Consider the following 19,094-nt stretch of genomic DNA (forward strand, 5'->3'; position numbering starts at 1 on the left):
GGTAGCTAATCAAACTCAGGTTTGATCCCAGCCTCATATGTGTCCACCCCTCATTCCCAGTGCTGGCAGAAGTGATCCTCTTGTGCAGAGCTATTAGTAAGCCCTGAATGCACATGTTGTGCCCCCAAAGCTCAAGCCTAAACAAACAAAAATAACCCCATACATAGATATCTATGAGAAAAATAAATAATAGCAATATGATAACAAATATTACATAATAGAGAGAGGGGGGGTATTTTGTTTATGACTGAAACACAAATACGAACTTGCTTGAAATCATGGTGCTTAAATAAAGGTTTATATTTTTAAGAAAGATAATAAATAAAAATAAAAATGGTATCATTTGCCCCCCAAAATACACTTAAGCTACTTTTCTATCACTATAAAGTCTAAAAATTGCATATTATTACATATTACTAACATATAGACCTTAAACTTGAATTTTAAACTTTGAATTTTAACTTCACTCAAAACTCAACAAATACTTGCTCTACATAGTGGGAATAGTATTAGACTTTTAAATGTATCATTTATTGGGGATGATAAATCAAAACAAACCATGTAATCTTAGTACTGCTTGTACTTATAAAATACACAACTTTCATGCCATTCAAATCATGCCCAGGAAGGTTCATATATGTCCACTTTATAAATACTGTTGTAAATATATGACCCAAATTACAAAATAAATATTTTTTAAGATTGCCAAGAAGTGAGGTGAAGATGCAGGAAAGTAATTTGAGATAATTGTGGAAAGATATTGACATAAAGTTGATGTGATGTGGGGATGGAGTTAAAACTGTGTAAACTTTTTATTTTAAAATAATAAAATGGAAGCTAGTAGATAGAGGGTAGAGCATTCATTTGCCTTGCATGCAGCCAACCTGAATTACATACCCAGCATCCCATAGAGTCTCCATAGAGCACGTCATAGAGAACCACCAAACTTACTTTTGAGTGCAAAGCCAGGAGTAACACAACACCACTGGGAGTGGCTCAAAACCTAAATATAAATGAAAAGATAGATAAATATCTAAGGCAAATATTATTTGCATAACTCTAACTATTGACATAAAATTATAAACTCTAAAGTCTGCAGAGTTCTAAACATATATTCATTTAATAATTACTTAAAAGTTTGAACTCAAGTTGAGATAAAGGGCTAAAAGAGATTTCCCAGAGTGACAAGAAAAGCCAAAATTAATATCAGAAATGGGGAAGTTTTTATAAGTGGTCCCTTATCTCTGCTTTTCTAGGTGAAATTGAAATTTTCTCATTAGAACCAGTTAAGTCAACAGAGATTGATAGACATTTTGAAGAAAAGAAGAAAAATTACTACTTATTTTATGTTTAGAAAGTTTATCAAGTGGAGGATTGCTTGGACCTTTCTGTTGATCCCCAAAGAGAGATGTGGCCCTGAAGTTAGAAATTATGAAGAAAATTTATAATTTAACACATAACACAATTGTTTTGCAATTAGAACTCAAGGGTAGACTAAATAGTTAACCTATTTCTAGTGAAGTGAGGCTTATTCAAATATTTGACTTACTCAGTTGAATATTTGAGTTATTCAAATCTTTAGAACTAACTGATTTGTTCTAATCAAAGTAGTCAGAAAGATCTGAAAGACACCTGGAGTAGAATCAAGGGACTGAACAGGGACCAATCTTGTCCCTTATATGCACTTTTCAAAAGGGAAACCTCTGACCTGAATCTTTGGGCAGCAGGATATTGTTATGGTTGTGAGCCTCAGACTGAGCATTATACAAACTGTAAATCTACTTTGGATTCTGCCAGCACTCTTCTCCTTAATTGATTTTGAAATAAGTAAATGTTTCACTCTTTAATGTCATTCTTCTCATCGATAAAGAATGACATCATGAAAGGGGATCCCGACCCCTTATTGTCTGCATTTTAAAAAAATGCATAAAAACATTACTCTGTCTGGCAAAAAGGAAGCACCAAAATTGTTGAAATAAGCTAAAAAAATCAGGACAAAAATAGCACTATGGTACTCATCCTGAGAATACAAAGTAGAAATAGACAATCTTTTTTTATGTTTCAGAATTGTCCATTCTTAGGTAATATCAAGGCAGGTATATCCATGACTCTTCTGACTAAGGGGATCCCCAAATCTTCCTTATTGACTGGGAAGTTTTGTGTAGACTTTATTAGCTGTTGTATAATTGAATGAAAACCTACAATTTGAAATGCATAATTTGTTGAATAACATATTAATTATAAAGTCCTTGATGGTTGTGAAGGATGGTGAGATGGAGGGAGGGGCCTTTCTCTGCCAGCCCAGGGCCACGCATCTGCAACCCTCTTCAGCAGGCAGTCCGAGGGTACAGAGTGACAATGAGGAAATGATCCACAGGCAGTCAGATTTCGGGAGACATGAAGCCTTATTAAGGCCCTAGCCACCTTGTGTGGCTCCTAAGCTTTTTAAACCTTTTGTGTGTTTGTTTTGTGTTTCACCCAGCAGTGCTCAGGGGTTACTTCTGTCGCTCCTGGCAGGCTCAGGAGACCACATGAGATGCCGGAATTCGAACCACCATTCTTCTGCAGGCAAGGCAAACGCCCTACCTCCATGCTATCTCTCCAGCCTCAAGCTTTCTTTTTTTTTTTTTTTTTTTTTTTTTTTGGTTTTTGGGCCACACCCGGAGGTGCTCAGGGGTTATTCCTGGCTGTCTGTTCAGAAATAGCTCCTGGCAGGCACGGGGGACCATATGGGACACCGGGATTCGAACCAACCACCTTTGGTCCTGGATCGACCGGCTGCTTGCAAGGCAAACGCCGCTGTGCTATCTCTCTGGGCCCAAGCTTTCTAAACCTTGTAAGCCTGCTCCATAAATAGCCCTGCATTCAAACCTGTCTCTACCAGCCACCACTCTTGCTGAATCCTCCCTCTCTCCTCCCACGAATCTCTCCAAATCTATCCTCCTGGAGACTTAAACAGAAAGCCAAAGACCCCTCCCAGATGTGGGCAGGTCTGCCTCTCAAGGTGAGCAAAACAGGAAGTTGGGGGAGAGGAGTAACATAATTGAAAGCATATTCGAAGTAATCTTCATCTCTCCAGAAAAACATAGTTTTCTACATTTGACACCTGACAGCTTATTTTGCTTGTACAACGTCATAAAAAGAAGTAAAACATTATGTCCCTAAGTTAGAAATATGAGGAAATATGCCAACAGTAACAACAAACCATAAATTATCATCTTCTATCTATTTCTGACAATGCTATCATATTTTTTTACTTTTAAAAATAATACATATGAACTAAAAGTAGATGTTTCTAATATCAAGCACTGCTGACCCCTAACTGTCAAAATAGTATAATCTACTTGAAACTCATTCTTGGAGTGGAACCTCTGAGCATAACTCTGGCTTTTCATTCCTTCCCTCATTTTATTATCTGAAGTGAGGCCTCATGTATTGTTGGATCCATCATCCTGCTGAGTGTCACTGACTTCCCAGGATCCTCTCCATTCATTTCAGTGGCCATACGTGCAGTGAAGACTGTCTTTAAATACCTAAAACAAACCCGTGTTATTCTCAAGATGATGTTAACCAGGTGCTTAAGTGAATCACAATAAGTCAAATGAGTTCGCTTTATACCACTCCCACCTTGTCTATGATTATATTCAGTTGCATGAAAGTCATAAACAACACACTTATCTCTTAGCAGATAATGCAAGATGAAATCAGAAAAATGATCAAAATTTAAAATTTTCTCTACAAAAGCCAGAGAGAAACTGGAAACTGATGAGCTCAAGAAGCATACAACATTGGTGGTGGGAATACCCCTGATTCAAAGTCACTATGTACCTAAAATATTACTGTGAAAGATTTTTAATCCACTGTGGTAAAAATAAAAATAAAAATTTCTCAAAATAAAAAAAGAAGCAAAAAAAAGAGGTATACAAAAATCAAAAATTTTAATTGTTTCAGAAAATCTGTAGTAACTTTTTTAACTTTTACTTTGGGAGTAAATAAAGTGAATAAAATGGCTCCAAGAAGCACCCACATTCCTTGACCTAGTTCTATAATTAGCAATCTTGCCACTCCTTCTCCTCACCTCTTTCCTTCTCTTACTCCCTCACCATCATTTTTCTTTTCTTTTTCTTTTTTCAATGGAACTTCTGACATCATGGCCAAATATTACTCTCAATATTAAGATGCATACAATTCCAAGGCAAGAGAGATTCTCTTACATGGATATAGTATCTACTATCATCCATTTTATATACATTGCCATGAAATTAAGATGGACAATCAGTTGTTATTTCCTCAGAGTGCTCACTAATGTTTTTAATGTTATTTTCCTTGTCCTGTTGTCTTCTCCAGAAGATCAGTTACTTTGACTGTCAGGGAACCTGTCTCATTAACTGCTTTTCATACGCAACATTTTTAGAATTTCCTAATGTATATGACACTTTTCCTTTTGAGTGTTCCTTTATAGTGTTATCAAAATTTGTTCAATAGATTTAATTTTCATTGGCAACATCTCTCCTCTGTACTGGAAAGGAATAAAATGCCCACTATGTTATGACACTTAAATTCATAAGCACATTGAATAAATCAGTGATATCTTTATTTAGTGGCATTTTTAGAATGAGTTCTCAGTGTGAGATACTTGGAAAGTAAAAAGTAAGAAATCCTAGGCACCATAAGTGCAAATAGTCTATCAGCACATTTGTGGTAGCCTTAGAGACCCCCCCCCCACAATCTTGCAGGGTCATATAGTGTTTCATCTTCAGGCCCTAGTATTGAATTATCTAGCCATGTAACTTAGCTATTAATCAGAAGAAATGACACTGAGTCCACTGAACGTTCCTCCTACCACCAAAAGGAAAGAAATAGGGCTTGTAAAATAGTATATATAAAATTTTTATATTTCAGCACTCCCAAAATAGAATACCTAAATCATTACCCTTCATTTCGCGAAGTTTTCTTCAATACCTATAGAGATTTTTTTTTCAAATAAAAATACTGTGATTTAAGAGTCCACCAAATGTGTTAATCATTTAAAGACTTTGAGATCAGATGCAAAACCATAAAGTATATAGAAGAAAACGTAGTTAAAACACTCCATGACATTGAAACTAAAAGCATTTTCAACAGGAAATAGTACTGTCTGAACAAGTGGAAGCAGAGATAAACAAATATGACTACATTAAACTGAGAAACTTCTGCATCTCAAAGGAAACAGTGATTAGGACACAAAGGCCACCCACACACTCATCAATATCTGTAAGATAAGGGGCTAATATTTAAAATATACAAGAATAGAACTTAAGCAAACATCTAACCCCATCAAAAATGCGGAGAAGAAATGAACAAACACTTCCTCAAAGAAGAAATACAGTTGGCCAAAAGGCACATGAAAAAAATGCTACACATCACTAACCATAAGGGAGATGCAAATCAAAACAATGAGGTGAAAAGAGAACAGAGAAACAAGTCACACACCCAAAAAACATAAAAATGGAAATAAAAAATATATTTGCTCACATATGTATAGTGAAAAATGATTTTAAGTAAAATGAAATAACCAATAAAGATGTAGTGTTATACAGGTCTTATACTTATGATGGAAGTATAGGTTTCCCCATTGTCTTTTGAGATTTTCTTGTGGGGTGTGATCCACACCCCCAAACACACCGGCAATACAATGAAGCACCATTTCTTCCTGCAAAGGCACACTAAAAAAGGGGAAATCTCACATATATAAGCAAGCTCTTATCTACTAGGGATAAGAACGCATACTTATTTATAATACAGGGAAATCTCCCACCTTGAAAATATGTCATGTGGACCCATCTTAGACTCCAGGAGATTAGACACTGACCATCCAGACTTGAACCCTGAACTTCAGACATAGAAACGACACAGTTCTTCACAACAGCTACAGGAACCAAATCCCATCTGGGACATCCTGAATACTGCTCGAACACCAACATGTGCCAGTTCTAATATAATATCCTGACAACGAGGAAATAGGGAACAAATGGACATAAGAACAGGTTATCCTACCTCACCAACTAACGATAAGACAAAATCAGAAGACTTGTCACACTGTAAGCTGTGCAAAAGCCAAGAACGTGATCTACAGATGACTGGCTGATAGAGCCATGACCGGGCAGTATGTATTCTGGGACCAACAAGAAAGCCCTAGTCTAGGGTTTGTTCTACAACCTGCACAACAACCATGACTGCTAATTCCAGAGACCTGACTGAGGCAATTGCAACTGAATGGGTCTTCTGGAAACATAACGAAAGACGATATCCCAGGCTCCATCCGAGGTTCAGCGCAAGGGCCAAGACCACCAACCACAGAAGACAGATTAAAATGACACTGAGGAAACAGAACTTCTAAAATCACAAAGAAAGACTTCATCAAAAGTTCCACTCCTTGACCTGTGCACAGACTGAGACCTCTAGATATAGAGGTCTGTTTTTATCATCCAGATCGGAGCACCAAGAAAGAGTAAATGAACTTAAAAGGAGTCTATAGATAATCCCATGACAATATATTCCAAGGGTGGAGAAACTCTGTATCTCTTAGGCCAAGGGGATTCCCGTATCAAATGAACCCCAATATTTACTGTGCCTATGCAGGAGGGGGGAAAAAGACAAAAAGCACAAAATAATCTTTTCTTTTATCTAGTTTTAGTCAATTTCTTTGTTTTGGGGTGGATATTGAAGGAGTGGTCCATTTTTTTATTTATATATTTACTTTTTCTTTCTTCTTTTCTCTTCTTCCTTTTTGTGATTTGTCATGTTTCTATCTCATGACCATGGCAATTATGTGGTACATATCTTTATTGCTGCAGTGTTCACTGGATATCTTATTTGATACCTCTTTTTGAACTGTTGTGGTGTTTCACCTTCTTTTTTTTCCCTTTGTCTCTCAAACTTAAGGAGGAGAACCTCTAGAATGATTCTGCTCATAGTCGGCGTAGTTGATTTTTACCCCATTTTATTACTTTTCTCTTCCTCAAACAAAACCACATAACTTAAACTATCTAGTCCCACCTCCCAATTAGAGGGGGCAGTAATGGAGGCACCAAGACCAAACAGTTACAAGACCACTAAGTAATAACTAGACACTGAGGGGACCACGCATTCAAACAGCCCCTGAGGGGAGAGTGGAGGATATGGGAGGCAGGATGGGAGTGGATGTGGGAGGAGGACAATTCAGTGGTGGGAACTTCCCTGATTCAATGTAAATATGTACCTGGAATATTACTGTGAACGATATGTAAGCCACTATGATTAAAATAAAAATTATATTAAAAAAAAACAATGAGGTGCCATGTCATGCTACAGAGACTGGAGCACATCACAAACAACAAGAACAATCAGGGCTGGTGGGTATATGGTGAAATAAGAACTCTTACTCACTGTTGGTGGTTATGCCTTCTAGTCCAGTTTTTTTTTTAAACAATATAGTTATTTTTCAAAAAAACTGGAAATTGAGCTCCCATATGATCCATCTGTACCACTCCTAGGGATGTACCCTAAGAATGCAAAAACACAATATAAAAATGCCCTCTGCGTGACTATGTTTATTGCAGTACTATTTACAATAGCCAGAATCTGGAAACAACCAAGACACATGACCACAAATGAGTGGCTAAAAAAAACTGTGGTACTTTTGCACAATGAAATACTATGCAGCTGTCAGGAAAAATGAAATCATGAAGTTTTCCTATCCATGGATAGACATGAAAATTATTATGCTGAGTGAAATAAGTCAGTGGGAGAGAGATAAACACAGAATAGTCTCATTCATCTGTGGGATTTGAGACAAATAAGATAGTATAGTAATCAGAGACAATAGAGATGAGGGCTGGAAGACCCAGTCCACAATATGAAACTTACCACAAAGAGTGGTGGGTGCATTTAGAGAAATAACTACACTAACAACTAACAAGCAGCGAGTGACAGAAGTAGACTGCCTGTCTTGAAGACAGACGGAGTGAGAGAGTAAGGAGATGAGGGACATTGGTGGCAGGAAGGTTGCTTTGGTGAAAGGAGGTGTACTTTTTTGTGACTGAAATCCGACTACATGTTTGCAATCGTGGTGCTTAAATATATTATTATTTAAAAAAATAAAATGGGTTAATCATTAAAATTTTAAATGGGGGCAAGAGAGATAGTACAGCAGATAGGGCACTTTTTTTTTCGGGCCACACCCGTTTGATGCTCAGGGGTTATTCCTGGCTACACGCTCAGAAATTGCCCCTGGCTTGGGGAGGGACCATATGGGAAGCTGGGGGATCAAACCGTGGTCCTTTCCTTGGCTAGTGCTTGCAAGTCAGACACCTTACCTCTAGCGCCACCTCGCCAGCCCTAGGGCAATTTTCTTGCACAGTAGACCCAAGATTACTGAGTGCAGTGCTCAGAGTAAACATTGAGCACAGATGGGTGCAGTCTAGAAACAAATAGCATTAAAACAAGAAATATTCAAATATATTCTATAGAAATAATCTGCATCTCTAGTTGGAACATTACCTTTACAACTTTTTTTGGGGGGGCACACCCAGTGACACTCAGGGGTTACTCCTGGCTACGAGATCAGAAATTGCTCTTGGCTTGGAAGACCATATGAAATGCAGGGGGATCAAACTGTGGTCAGTCCTAGGCTAGTGTGGGCAAGGCAGGTGCCTTACCACTTGTGCTACAGCTAAAAATTATTCAAGTGTTGACCAAAGAGATTGGTCAGAGGTCAAGAAAACAAGCTTTGTATGGGAAGACTAATATGGGAATAGCATCTGAATACTGTGAAGAGTAACAGCAAAATAAAACAAAACAAAATTTCTAAGGTATATAAATATTCTGGTTTTTTGGAGAGAAAATATGAATCCTATTTATCAAATATCTATATGTCCAGTACTTTGATTTATAAATGTATTAAAAGAGAACAAAATAATTTGAGATTATCATAAAGAAGATGAATTTTAGTTGGTCATCCTTTAGAGCCTGACAGTGTATTTGTGGACAATGTGAAGCTGTTAGGAAGGATAGTTTCTAAAGAGCACTGAAGACAGAAAGAACATTTAACCTGCACTAAATGTTTCAAAAATCATTTCTATTTTTCTTTCAAAGATATCTCACAACCTGGTCAATTCTCTGGTGATCATAATAGCTGCATCAGGGGATTCTAGGTTCATTTCAAATAAGTCATTGAATTTTTCCTACTTCCAGTTCCAAATAATAAAAGTTCACTGAAATTCTCTAGTCCTCCTCATTTTTTATTTCTCAAATATGTATTTAGTACCCACTATTTATAGGCTCCAAAATCTACATTGTCAATTTTTTAAAGTTCAGATAATTGACTTAATTTTTTTTATTTTTTTAAATCAGACACCAATTACTTTAGAACTTTGGAAATAACATTTGAGGATTAGAGTGCAATTAAAGAATTTGGGGGGTGTTGGGCCACACCCAGTGATGCTCAGGGGTTACTCCTGGCTATGCACTCAGAAATCGCTTCTGGCTCAGGGGACCATATGGGACACTGGGGATCGAACCCAGATCCATCCTGTGTCAGCGCATGCAAGGCAAATGTCCTACCACTGTGTTATCGCTCCAGCCCTAAGTAGACTATTTTATGGTGATAGAATTAAATTAAACCATTTTGTAGGTCTAGATAATTTCAATTATTTCAGCATCGAATTTTGATAACAATTGTAATGCAATAAAGCTCTCTTCCTTGACTAGAAATATTCCTTTTAGTGGAGCCAGTTCAGATAGCCAGTAGACTGGGCATAATAGTTCAGAAAATAACTGGGCCAGGAAACAATTTTTCTCTTTGAATATTGAACTTAAAAGAAAAAGAAATAAAAGAAGCAATCAACCCTAGTATGAAGTGTTTTGAACATATTAACTCTTTCGGTGAAATGAAAGATAGCAAGCCTATAGAGACTGAGGTAAAACCCAATAAGAACAGACTACATTAATGCCTAGTTGTCTAAGGGAAGATGGAGAAGGGAGGGGAGGGGAGGAGAGAGGAGGGAAGAGAAGAGGAAGAGAGGGGAAGGGAGGGGAAGGGAGGGGAGAGGAGGGGAGGAGAAGGGAGAGGAGTGGAGGGGAAGGGAGAGGAGGGGCGGGGCGGGGCGAGGCTAGAGAAAAGGTGTTCTGAACCAAGTGCCAGATATCAGTGTCCCAGATGTTACTCTCTCAAGCATAATTCTCCTCCCGTGATAAAAGCATTGAAAAATGCTGCCTGTCCTTAAATCTACATTTATACTTTAAAAATACCCATTGCTAAAATGTGAGGGTGGAGATTTTTAGAAGATCGAACTGTATTGTTTTTGTTTGGCTTTGGAGCCATATTCAAAATTTTGGACGAACTTCTGGCTCTGTTGTCAGGGGATCAGACCCAGATCAGCTATGTGCAAGGTAAGTCCAAACCCTGTACAATCCCTCTGACCTCAGTTCTTGAAAGGAAAACTGGCAACTTCTACCTATCCTCTCTATTAATATTTCTTCAGTTGATAACATGTGCCAGGATCCTTCTAAGTTTGACAATTAAAGTGTAAACCAGAGATAAATATCTTTGGCCTCTCTTCTGAGGCCACACTAATTACTATGTTGCATGAATCATATTACTCAATGGCAAAACACAGAAATAATACAAAAGGTGAGAGAGGAGCACCTGAACCATTTTCTCAGCAGGAAGAACAAAGGTACAGGCCCCTTGGATCCGTTTTTCACATTTCCACCACCCGTTTTTAACAATCCCCAATCTGTAACTATTCAGATTTTTTAGCAGCTGCTTTTTTATTTCTTTGCCGAAAAATACCCAAATCTTGCAATTTATGGATTTGCTAAACAGACATACATCCACATATAAACTCGACAGAAAATTGCTTTGGCAAAGAATCATTCTCATTTAGAACGATGCTGATTGGAAAGGAAGATTCGCTGTACATTTTCTAAAACAGCATCTGAAAAGTTTGAGCTTTCGTAAGTATTGTGTTCTCCGAGTCTTTCCGTATTTAACATGATTAATCCATTGTATATTGTCTGGTTTTATGGGGCTTTCTTTTTGTTAACAGTGAATATCAAAAGTGTGACTGTCAAATCAGTCTTCATAGAGCAAGTGAGGACAAACTACGCTTCAGACACCAAATCTGACAATTCTTTCATTTCATCCAATTTTCTGGTTAAAAATTAATCTTTCTGGGGCCAGAGATAGAGTACAGAGGATAGACACATGACCAGATTTGATCTCTGGCACCCCATGAAGTCTGTCATGCCCACCAGGTATGATCCCAGAATGCAAAGTATACTTCTAGGAGTATACCTGCTGGGTGTGGCTCAAAGTGATTGTCTTTGTAGAAGTTGTAACTTTGAAGTTATAATTATTGATTCCTCTTTGCAAGCTAGATAAGACTAAAAAAAAAAGAATTCCAAGGTTGATTGATCTTTGCACTAGGCAGTGTTTGAAAAAATACTCCCTTTTATAAAGTTAGACCAAATCACAAGTGCAGTTCAGCTTAGCATTGAGGTGCATGTTTACCCATATGGTGCAGTCCAGTCACAACTGAGTGGCCAGCGTTGCTTCCTAAAATTCAAAAATATTCCTCAGTAAACCTATCATTTGTGGAAAATGATGCTCTGCAGAATTCTGCAGGCATTGTAAAGCTAACAACCAAAAAAGCTGACTGCAGTAGAGCAAATGGATTGGAGCTGGATGCAATCTGAAATCTTCATAAATTTATGTTCTAATTGTATTACTAGAGCTATTAGAACAGTCAGTAGTTACTTTTTTCATACAACAGATGGAGATGTACCAGAAGAATATTATGTTTAAAAAAATATTGAATACAGAGAGATTGCGCTGGGTAAGGGATTTGCCTTGCACACATCTGACCAGGTTCAGTCTCAGTGATGTATATAATTCCCTGAGTTCCACCATAAGTGGTCCTAATAGCATAAGCCAAGATATAGACAGAGATATAAATTTTAAGGAAATAACGAGTGAAACTGAAGTAATCGTATCACAGATAGGGTATTTCCTTTGAATACTGCTGACCCAGATTGGACCCCATGATCCAATATGGTCCCCTGCACACTGCCAGGAGTAATTTCTGAGTGCAGAGCCAGGAAAAAAAATCCCCGAGGGTTGCCAGGTGTGGCCAGTCTCCATCCCAACCATTGAAAAGGCAGTAGCACAGGCATTGTATAAAGGAAGTACAGCTTCAGGCCTTGACCCCATGTGGTTCTCATGAAGCATTGTTTGGGGTGGCCCGAAAAAGACTACAACAAAGCCAAGAAAAGTTGGCAGAAACAAACATTCCTATGTCTCTTTATCTTCTGAAATTCTGCCACATTTCCCTAACCGGATTCCACCTGCCAGGCACTACCTTCCTCACAGATTCCTCTCTGCCAAAGACAGCTCCTAAAGACATGAATATCCTTTCACTTACTTCTTCAACCTTTGGTTAAACAAAACCACATACCTCGATTTTTCTAGCTCTGCCTCTTAAATAGAGAAGGAAACAAGGGAGGGTTCCAGGACCAAACAGATATGTGATCACTAATAGTAAGCCAGACAAAGAGGGGTCCACCTACTCTAGCAGCCCGGGGGGTGATGGTGGGGTATATGGGTTGTAGAAAGGGAACTGGAAAGGGAGGAGGACATAGTTGGTGATGGGTATTCTCCTGACTCAATGTTAATATGTACCTAAAATACTAATGTGAAAGATATGTAAGCCATTATGGAAAAAATCTGTGTTCTTAATCAGAAATTTTCTTTGACTTACATGTATTATTATATCAATTATATTATATGTTATGTTATGTCACTATATTATGTTATGTTAGTTTACCTCATTATGTTAATCAATTTTGTCTCTTGAATAAATTCTTACAATAAAAAATGATAAAGCCAGAAAAAAATATGTCAAACTGGACAAGATTCATTCAGAATATGAAAATATGTTCTCAAAGATATTATTAACATCTCTTACAGAGTCCGTTCATGTCCTGTGAAAAAAGTAGCTCCAAAAATTCTAAAGACGAAGTTCTTTCATTTAGGAGTAATAACCGAAAGGACCCAAGAGATCAACTATAATAAAAATCTGCAGTGTTGGTTTGATTTTCTTTTAAATAATAAAAAATAGATAAAGAGGATAAAATGGTCAGGCTGGGATAAATGTACTTGAAGCATAAAATACAAGAATCAATACAAAATATGAGGTGTCATTTTTGTGACAGGCTTCTTGGGGGCAGTGCAAACCAGGACAAGACAAATAAATGATCAACTCATTTTTATATACATTTTATTGCTAATAGAAAGGTAATTTCTGCCACATGGTATGTCTTTGATAAAGGAGAAATTAAACCTGGTGGATTAGGCATTTTTCTGAAGCATGGCTTCTAAAATCACTTGTAAAAATATCTATTTCTTCATACTGAGCTGGTGTCCCATAAAAGCTATGAGATTTTATTGCTCTCATTTTCTTCTAAACACATCTCTTCAGTGCAGATCAGAAGAGCTCCAAAGCGCTCAGTTCTCCTAAGAAGAGCCGCTCCATGCCGTTTCTGTGTGAACACTTAGGCTGGTAAAGGTATTTCTTTTTTTTTTTTTAATATAAATACAATTCTGGGGGGCAATATTTATTAATTAAAACTATATCTTATAGTTTACAAAGAAACTAATTAACAACAAAAGTATAATTGACCTTAAAATCCTCAGTGAGACCGAGGCTTCACATCTCTCCAGAATTCTGAAGCATTTCTCCCAGCAGGAGGCAGTGGCTTCGGTGCTTGTGTTCATGGTGAAGACCCGCAAACCATGCAGGCTTTGGAGACCAAGAAGTTCCACAGAGTCAAAGATTGTGGTCTCCTTTGGAAATTCCATACGTCAAGCTGCACTATCTTTGTATTCCTCCCCTGCCCCCAGATTTCATCTCCAAGGCCAGTCCTCAGTTTATCGCCGGGAGAATCTATTCTTGAAAGCTTTAATCGTCTTGGCCATCATGGGTGCAATTTTCTTCACAGTCGGTTTTCTGGGATCATAGGAAACAGTGCTGCTGACCATGGGAGCCAAGTGGGCACTGCTGGTGCTCGGGCCATCAAAGGCTGTCTCCTCAGGGCTAGCATTAAAACTGTTGCTGCTGCCACTGCTGGAGGGTGCATAGCTGCTTCCTGTAGGGTATGGGGCAGGCTTAATCTTGACTTTGTCAGGCACAGCTGCTCCTCCTGTTCCGAACTTCTCCTGTCTCCTTCGAACATCACGAGGTGGCTTAGCCACAGAGTTAACAAAGGCCATCTTTGCTTGTCGGCCTTTTGGCTTATTGGCATGTGCAGATCGGATGTTCTTTGTCAGTACTTGTAGCCGTTGCTCCCGGGCATCCTGAAGTCGCAGGTGCATCTCTCGCCACGACTCATATTCTTCTGGCCTTTCTTCCTTAAAGTCTCGATGACAGTGCACTTTCCATAACGGATCAGTTTCTTCAATTAATACATGATTATATTCCTCTATGCGATTCAGCTGATTAGGTGTACACCTCTCCAACACAGGTTCAAGAACAGAATACGGGACTCGGCCTACCTCAAAGATTGAGTCAATATTGTTTTTAAGTACCCGGATGCACTGCTGGTGCAAGGTCATCATTTTGGGTAGATAGGCACACTTAGAACCAGAATACACCTGCATCTTAGAGTTCATTCTACGCCCAGTAAATCCAGCTTCTTCCTCTTCATGTGGTGAAGAAAGTACTTTGCGCTTTGGTTGAAGGGAAGATATCAAATCAAGGGAAGGAAGTGGACGGTAATTGGTTTGTATCACAGGTAATGGGATTTCTGGCAACACTGGCACTACATCGGTGGGGACCTTTTTCAGTTTGGCTGAATTGCCTACAGCTGGCTGAAGCTTCTCAGACTTGTTTTCATTCACCTTAAGTAATTTCTGAACGGAGTCCAAGTTTTTACTAGTGCTTTTTGCATCATTTTTTTTAGTCCCCTTTCTCCAACAGCTGAGGCCGAAGCTTTTGCAATCTTTTTCTTTTTCTTACGGGGCTGGTCATAGCTGAGGTATGACTCAAAAGACATTGTGGGCTGCTCAAATTCATCATCCATATCTGTATCCTCGACTTTAGGGAAGGAGCCCCCGGATTTTGCTTTTACTTTCCGTTCTTGAGTCTTTAGGTTGTTAGAAACCTTTTCTTTGACCTTAGGCAATGGGTTTCTAGCCCCCTTCCCCACTTCTGAGCTGTCGAGACTTTGCTTGTTTTTGTCTGATTTGGCTTTCTCTGAGTTCTTGTGCTTTGGCTTTTTAATGTGGTTGTCTGGAGTGACCTCCAAAGGGGGTAAAAGCTTCTTGGTGCCGCCCTCTTTGTCCTTCTCCTTTTTAACACCACTAGAGGGTGGTTTCTCCTTGGCGCTTTCTTCGGAGAGCAATCTCCGGTGTTCCTCTTTGGAGGCCTTTAGTGACTTCTCTCTGCTCGAAGATGACTTTTCATTTCCCTTGGCATCTATCAGCCGTTTGTCCTTATGGGAAGCTTTGTGCTCCTTGTTCTGACTCAGGGTCCCTTTTCCCTGGGGCTCTGCCAGGTGTCGATCCTGACTGACTCCCAGCCTATCCTGGAAGGCATTACTGTGGCCTTTTCCAGTCTTCTGGTGTGGAATAAAGGGCTCAGAGTCCTGCTCTGGGGATCTGTAATGATCCACAGACATCTGCTGAGGGCTGCCAGATGATGGAGGGGACTGAACATGGCCATAATCAGAAGATTCGCGATCAGAAGAGTAAACTGGCGAAGCTCTGTGAATCCTCTTTCTCTCATCTCTCTTTTCATGACTGTGAGACACCTTGGGAGTTTGCTCATGCTCTAAGAGTTTTCGATGTTTTTTCTGTCTGTGATCAGGACTATATGACCGGCTGCCAGAGGGTTTCCAATTTTCTGGGTAGTCCCTCTCTATCTCTTCATCCTCTTTCTGGAGAGCATCTCTGGGGCGCTTTCGGGAATTGCTTTTCTCAAAGTCCTCCTCAGGTTCAGGGTTTCGTTCCATGGGAACCAACTTCTTCCACTGGGCCACCAGGTCTCTGGCAAAGCTTCCGACATGCTCATTTTTTCTCAAGCTATTAACTGTTTTCCCAACCCCTGTCTCCGCAAGAATGTCAACTGTAATAGGCAAGGCAGATAGTTTCTTCAAATATTTCAATAGCTTCTTGGGGTCGGGGTTGGCGGCCAGGCGCGCCTGCAGCTTCTCCACGGCCGGGAGCGCCGACTCCGCCGCCATCGCTGTCACTGGCGCGGCCTCCTCGCCGGAACTCTGGTAAAGGTATTTCATAGGGAGCTTAGAGTCGCTTCCTCAAGACATTGTACTTATTAGAAGTGGCATGAATGTCAAGATAAGGAGAATTTATATTTTCAAATCAAGAATCTTACCCATGTGGTCGATTGAACAAATATTTATTGCAGCCCCACTCTGTATTCTAGTCCTATATAATTAAACACCATATAATTAAATGCATGTTCCTTAGATTAGTCAAGATGCTTATTTGCGACCACAAAGACAAATTTAATCTTGTTGGGAAGATAAGGAAATTATTGCCACTTCAAATTTAGTCTTATTGGGGAGATAAGAAAATTATTGCCACTTTAAGAGGTCGTGGACTTGCTGGAGAACGAGGAGGTCGCACACCAAAAACTCACAGTTCAAACATGCCGCTCTACCCAGTACAAGAGGACATCATAATCCCCGTCGAACTACTTGTGACAGTTCTCTAGAACTTGTCTTCCACACTAGTGTTCAAAGGCAGCATGCTTAGACAACACATCACAGTTTTTTCTATATTTTCCTTGTCAGGAAATAGATGTTGAGGTCTTTGCTGATATCTCCAAAAAGAATTTTCTCCTGTCTGTAATTGCTTATGTTAATAAAAACAGAAGTAAAACCAGGCTGGTGCATCTAATTAGCTAAGTCTGTCAAGATTAACAGTTTACTATTTGAACTGACTGTATTTGAGAGTGAGTAGAGAGCTTTCGTCATGACATTGAGTCACCATTTTTCCATATGATTTTTGCCCATAGGAAAATAGTTATTTGAAGCATAGATGTATTTGATCTTAAAAATAGACTTGGACTTATTCTTCTGAGTTGAGACAGTAGCAAGCAGGTGAATGATTGTTATTTAAATGTATTTCTTCTTATTTTTCCCTCTCCATTGTGTTACTGACACTAAATAATAGAATTTGCAAGCAGAAATAGTTTAAGAATTAAAAAATTTACTAAACATCTTATATCTTGTATTTCAGCCTGATGTCCATAGAGAAATACAAATATTCCCCAAGCTAACTAGTCATTAAACTGGTTCTGTTAAATTATACTTGTTAAAATACTATTCCATTTCCTCTTTCAGCACTTTTCTCTAAACTTTTTTCCATCTTTGAAAATATGTGAATCATAAAAATAATCTCTGGGCTATCAAGCAGAGAATCTGAGATTTTACTTCTTTGCTAAGAAATTCTTGCTGTTTCTGTAACTACCTCATAAACTAAAATCTAGTCTTCTTCCTTGAAATTGATGATATTTCTAGCAAGTTTTTTCTGTTCATCAATTTACTCTCATTTCCAGACAGCCAGACAGATTTTCCCTCTTGCCTGCTATTATCAAGTTCATTTAATATTAATTCTGTAAATGGAAAATCCCACTAATGGGAAATGATTTTTTCATCCTCCAAAGTATTTTTATTCATTTAATGTAAATGTTAATTTAAAATAATTTCACAAACTTTTCCTGTTTAATGTCAATTAAGAAGTCACCGGTTTGCTACTCAAAACAGCACTTAATGTCAATTATTGCAATCAGCCTTTCATTTAAAAATTGATTTTTTAAGTGAACACAATTTTAATGTCTCTAAATTTTCTTAGTAATGAATCTAGCAGCCTATAAAAGGCAATTCTTTAAACTTTTTTTTTTATATATGTAAAGGAGTTGGAAATGACTGTTGGAGTTTCTAATTGATCAAAACTTCACACAGAAAAATAACACAAAATACCTAGCATTTGATTCAGGTAGCTTTTGTAGATAGTAACGAAATTTAGATGAATCATTTTATCATATTTCTTTCAAATATTATTTTGGCTGTCTTCTTTGATTGGTCAAGGTTTTAACTCAGTCCCTATTACACTTTATAAGACTGTAGTCATCAAATATAGCTTGGCTTTTATGAGATAGTTCAAAGGGTAGGTTCACCTTGACTCACGCAAGCTATTTATTATATGCTAAATTGAACAAGTACAAATTACATCCTCATTTAAGAAGAAAAAACAGTGATATTACACCTCTATTACAGGCAGCTTATTAAAACTAAAATAAATATAATGTTGACTATGGTCAGAACCAGAATAAAGTGTTTTCCTTTTGACCTAATCTGGCTATTTGTTGATATAAAATATTAAAATAATTTTAAAAACTTAATAATATAATACATTTAGATCTGATTCATTATGAATAAATATTTCACATAAAACATGAAGGTCCTGGGCCCGGAGAGATAGCACAGCGGCGTTTGCCTTGGACCAAAGGTGGTTGGTTCGAATCCCGGTGTCCCATATGGTCCCCCGTGCCTGCCAGGAGCTATTTCTGAGCAGACAGCCAGGAGTAACCCCTGAGCACCGCCGGGTGTGGCCCAAAAACCAAAAAAAAAAATATATAGATAGATAGATAGATAGATAGATAGATAGATAGATAGATAGATAGATAGATAGATAGATAGATAGATAGATAGATGATAGATAGATAGATAGATAGATATGAAGGTCCTGGGGGCTGGAGAGATAGCATGGAAGTAAGCCATTTGCCTTGCATGCAGAAGGACGGTAGTTCGAATCCCAGCATCCATTATGGTCCCCTGCGCCTGCCAGGAGCGATTTCTGAGCATAGAGACAGGAGGAACCCCTGAGCACTGCCGGTGTGACCCCAAAACAAAAACAAAAACAAAAAAATATTAAGGTCCTATGTTTTCTTTTCATTAATTTTTTAGCTACTCACCTAGTGATGGTCACCAAGTTATAGATATATATATTAACATTATTATGGCTTTATTTGATTATCATATATAGCTTCAAA

The 19,094-nt window shown here is 38.3% G+C and overlaps 1 protein-coding gene across 1 annotated transcript; it reads right to left on the reverse strand.

Moving 5' to 3' along the window:
* Positions 1-13,589: 13,589 nt before the first annotated feature.
* On the reverse strand, positions 13,590-16,284 carry LOC126006423 (elongin-A-like). Its single transcript, XM_049771846.1, is given in 2 exon segments — positions 13,590-14,988; positions 14,991-16,284. Coding segments are annotated over 2 exon segments (2,310 nt in total). The 5' UTR covers positions 16,261-16,284; the 3' UTR covers positions 13,590-13,948.
* Between the last annotated feature and the right edge of the window lie 2,810 nt (positions 16,285-19,094).

Source organism: Suncus etruscus, chromosome 4, assembly GCF_024139225.1.
Source record: "Suncus etruscus isolate mSunEtr1 chromosome 4, mSunEtr1.pri.cur, whole genome shotgun sequence".
Taxonomy (NCBI): domain Eukaryota; kingdom Metazoa; phylum Chordata; class Mammalia; order Eulipotyphla; family Soricidae; genus Suncus; species Suncus etruscus.